This window comes from Emys orbicularis, chromosome 1 (genome assembly GCF_028017835.1).
Source record: "Emys orbicularis isolate rEmyOrb1 chromosome 1, rEmyOrb1.hap1, whole genome shotgun sequence".
Lineage (NCBI taxonomy): Eukaryota > Metazoa > Chordata > Testudines > Emydidae > Emys > Emys orbicularis.
In genome coordinates this window covers 372,542,128-372,546,680 of record NC_088683.1, presented here as the reverse complement: position 1 = coordinate 372,546,680, position 4,553 = coordinate 372,542,128, and the positions used below count along the sequence as shown (strand labels likewise).

At 47.8% G+C, this 4,553-nt stretch overlaps 1 protein-coding gene across 1 annotated transcript; it reads right to left on the bottom strand.

The window, feature by feature from the left end:
• Positions 1-1,140: 1,140 nt before the first annotated feature.
• Positions 1,141-2,088, bottom strand: LOC135873083 (olfactory receptor 52E2-like). The gene has a single exon (XM_065397554.1). It carries the CDS (start codon positions 2,086-2,088, stop codon positions 1,141-1,143), a length of 948 nt encoding a protein of 315 aa, XP_065253626.1.
• Between the last annotated feature and the right edge of the window lie 2,465 nt (positions 2,089-4,553).

Sequence of the window (4,553 nt, the reverse complement as noted above, 5' to 3'; positions counted from 1 at the left end):
TCAATGAACACAATGGGCTATAATGGAAGAAATGTATCCCCATCTGATGGACTTAACTCTGGACGTTCTAGCCAGAATATGGATAACGGTCCCTACAAAGCCACATCGAAGCATGAAAGGATGTGTGACCAGCTCATGTAAAACTGGACTCCCTCTTGTGCCTGAACTTTCCCACTATCTGTACTGGGGGCTTTTGCTTGTAAAAAATTAAGTTCCATCCACAGGGAAGACATTATGAAAGACTCTGACTGGGCAGGTGGTCCCAGGCTGGAAAGGAGAAATCCCAGCCTGTGTATGGAGGGTTGGGAAACTGTTTGTACCATTAGGGTGAGACATGGGTTGACTCAAATCCTGTCTAGTTTATAGAACTCAGATTGTGATTTTGTTTTATTTCTTGAGGAATCTACATTGATCTGTACACTTATTACTTATAACCACTTAAAATCTACCTTTCTGTAAGGGAAATCTGCTCATGAAAAGGGGCTGGTGCATTGAGGGAGGGGCAGACTGGGTAATAAACAATAGTATATATATATATATACTAAACCTAACCAGTGTCCCTTATGTGACTTGCCACAAGATGTGAGAACATGTTAGTATTAGAGTGGAGTGGGTCTAGTATTTATTTAATTTTCTCTCTTTTATATTAGAATTAGATACACTGCTCCTGCCACAAATTTTGCTAAGTTATCTGCCAAAAAAACTAGAGTTTTCAAGACCCTAAGTAGCCCCAGGAATAACAGTTACAGTGGTCACCCCAACCAAAACCTGAAACAACTCCCTTGCAGCTGAGGGTGGGTAAGGGAGGTGAAAATGATCCAGTGTGTGAGAGGGGTAGGGAGTAGAGGAGCAAAATATGATGGAAAGAGGAGGAACAGGGACAGAGCCTTGGCAGAAGAGGTGGGGGTACAGCATGGGGATTTGGGGGTCCATTACCAGAAATAAGAAAGGTGGCAACCCAATGAGTTCTACCTAGATCAATTCCCCAGATTCTAACGCTGACACTGCACACTAAGATCAGGAAAATGTTTATGTCTCTTTGACTGTCCAGTCAGTGATTCAGGGAAGAGGGTGCAGCACCATGCACCAGCCAGCTCTGCACGGAGCTCGGTCTGAGAGCCAGAGCATAAGGAGAGAACTTTAGGTCCCTTTATAAGTGAAGAACTGGAACAGTATGTTTCTGATTTGTTTGGTCCACACCCCGTAGATGATGGGGTTCAGCATGGGGGGCACCAAGAGGTGCATGTTAGCAGTGAGAACGTGGAAGTGCAGGGGGACATTCTGGCCAAACCGGTGCGTGAGGATGGAGAACAAAGATGGGATGCAAAAGGTTAAGAAGACAAAGAGGTGGGAGCCACAGGTCCTAAAAGCCTTGAGCCGGGCGTCCTTTGTGGGGAGGCTGAAGATGGCCCTGAGGATCTGGATATAGGACACGGTGATAGAAAACACATCCACACCAGTCACCAAGAATGCCACAGAGAGGGCGTAGTAACTACTGACGCGTATGTCTGCGCAGGACAGTTTCACCACAGCTATGCCCTCACAGTACGTGTGGGGGATGATGTTGGTTCTGCAATATGGCCACTGCCTCGCCAGGATGGGATTGGGCATTACGAGCATGCTGCTGCGCAACAGCAGAGCCAGGCCGATCTTGGCCACCACAGAGTTTTTCAGGATGGTGGAATGTCTCAGGGGGTGGCAGATGGCCACGTAGCGATCAAAAGCCATGGCCACAAGGATCCCAGACACCATCACTGAGAAGCACTGAATGAAGTACATCTGGGTGAGGCAGGCACTGAAATTGATCTCCCTGGAATTGAACCAGAAGATGCTCAGCATTCTGGGAATGGTGGACGTAGACAATAAAAGATCGGTGACGGCCAGCATGCAGAGAAAATAGTACATGGGCCCATGGAGGTTTGGCTCCATCTTGACAATGAAGAGGATGGTGAAGTTCCCCAAGAGGGCTATGGCGTACATGGTGCAGAAGGGGATGGAGATCCAGACATGGGCCATCTCCAGGCCAGGAATGCCCAGCAGGATGAAGGTGGAGGGGTTGGTGAAGTCGGTTGTGTTAGAATCTGACATGGCATGGGGAGAAGGTGTCCAACTTGGAGGCAGAACGGTGTCTTCTGCATGTATCGTAGGTTCTCCTGACTTCCTGTGTGTGCCCAAGCACTAAGGTAATTCCTAGATGGAGAGACAATGTGAATATGAGACATTACGTGCACTACTGGGGCTTTTCTCATTGGTGAAGCAGATTGGTTGCTCTTCACACACTGAAAAATGATATTTTCATTATTCTGAGAAATGAATTACGAAGAACTGACCCAGATAATGCCCATTCCTACACATCATGGTGTGGGAAACCTTAATAGGCACAAGCAGGAAACACGAGCCAGGCTAGATAGCCACTGTAGTGGGCCGTTCCCCATATACCCGGTTCCTCAAAATGTGAGAGTGCAAAGAACACCAAACCTTTGCCAAAACCAGGGCCGGCTCCAGGCACCAGCTTACCAAGCAGGTGCTTGGGGCGGCCACTTCGGAGAGGGGCGGCACGTCCAGCTGTTCGGCTGCAATTCAGCGGACGGTCCCTTACTCCTGCTCGGAGCGAAGGACCTCCCGCCGAATTGCCGCCGCAGATCCCGATCGCGGCTTTTTTTTGTTTGTTTGTTTGGCTGCTTGGGGCGGCCAAAACCCTGGAGCCGGCCCTGTCCAAAAAGTATACCAGGGAAAACATCCCAATTAGAACACACCACAGGGAAAATACCTCGGTGTCATTGACAAACAGCTGCTCAGTCGCAGAAATGGCCAAAACAAAGACAATGTTCAGATGCCTAAGGAATGGCAAAGAGAATAACCTGCTCTGCACATGTGCTCAGTTTGGTCACCCAGTCTCTATAAAGCATGTAGCAGATAGAAAGGGGGTTTTCTAGACAGGCTCTGAGAATGCGGGACGCTGCCAGAGGCAGACAGAATGAAATGTCTGGAACTCTTTGGTTTAGGAAAGAAACAAAGAAGGGGGTCAGATGATAGAGGAGAACAAGATTAAAGATTGGAACTGATTACATTCCAATGGAGAAACAGAGAACAGTTCACACACAGTAATCTCTATAGATACTTAGTGCTTCAGAGGAGCTAATTCCCCAGAGCTGACAGAACAAGGACAAGGAGTAATGGTCTCAAGTTGCCGTGGGGGAGGTTTAGGTTGGATATTAGGAAAAACGTTTTCACTAGGAGGGTGGTGAAGCACTGGAATGGGTTACCTAGGGAGGTGGTGGAATCTCCTTCCTTAGAGCTTTTTAAGGTCAGGCTTGACAAAGCCCTGGCTGGGATGATTTAGTTGGGGAATGGTCCTGCTTTGAGCAGGGGGTGGGACTAGATAACCTCCTGAGGTCCCTTCCAACCCTGATATTCTATGAATCTATGATTCTATGATGGACATTATCAGAAAAAACTGATTGGGAGAAAATATTTAGACAAAAATGGGAGTGAGAACCGGGAATCCATTAAGAAGAGTTTATTAAATAGCTTTGGCTAAAAACCCGTTTCAGTGACAAAATCAAGTCAGCAATTGGCAGGGTGGGAGCAATATATAACAAATGGGAAAAGGAAAAAATAGATAGCAATCAATACAAATCGGAAGTTATGAAAATTGATAAGGGACGTTAAAGACATCGATAGATGTGTTCAAGGAATAGTTTTGTTCTGCATTAGGAAAGATTGCAGGCCCGACCAACAGACTAGGACACTGTATTATGGAACGCAGGGACACTGAAAAGGATTTAGAGGTCACTGTGGACAACCAACTCATTGTGAGCTCCAAGTGGTGTTCTCGTCCATCCTCCCTGTGCAAGGAAAAGGCCTGGGTAGAGACCGTCGAATCGTGGAAGTCAACGAATGGCTACGCAGGTGGTGTCGGAGAGAAGGCTTTGGATTCTTCGACCATGGGATGGTGTTCCAAGAAGGAGGAGTGCTGGGCAGGGATGGGCTCCACCTAACGAAGAGAGGGAAGAGCATCTTCACCAGCAGGCTGGCTAACCTAGTGAGGAGGGCTTTAAACTAGGTTCACCGGGGGAAGGAGACCAAAGCCCTGAGGTAAGTGGGGAAATGGGATCCTGGGAGGAAGCACAAGCAGGAGAGCGCAAGAGGGGAGGACTCCTGTCTCATACTGAGAAAGAGGGACGATCAGTGAGTTATCTTAAGTGCCTATACACAAATGCAAGAAGCCTGGGAAACAAGCAGGGAGAACTGGAAGTCCTGGCACAGTCAGGGAACTATGATGCGATTGGAATAACAGAGACTTGGTGGGATAACTCACATGACTGGAGTACTATCATGGATGGATATAAACTGTTCAGGAAGGACAGGCAGGGCAGAAAAGGTGGGGGAGTTGCGTTGTATGTAAGAGAGGAGTATGACTGCTCAGAGCTCCGGTATGAAACTGCAGAAAAACCTGAGTGTCTCTGGATAAAGTTGAGAAGTGTGAGCAACAAGGGTGATGTCGTGGTCGGAGTCTGCTATAGACCACCAGACCAGGGGGATGAGGTGGA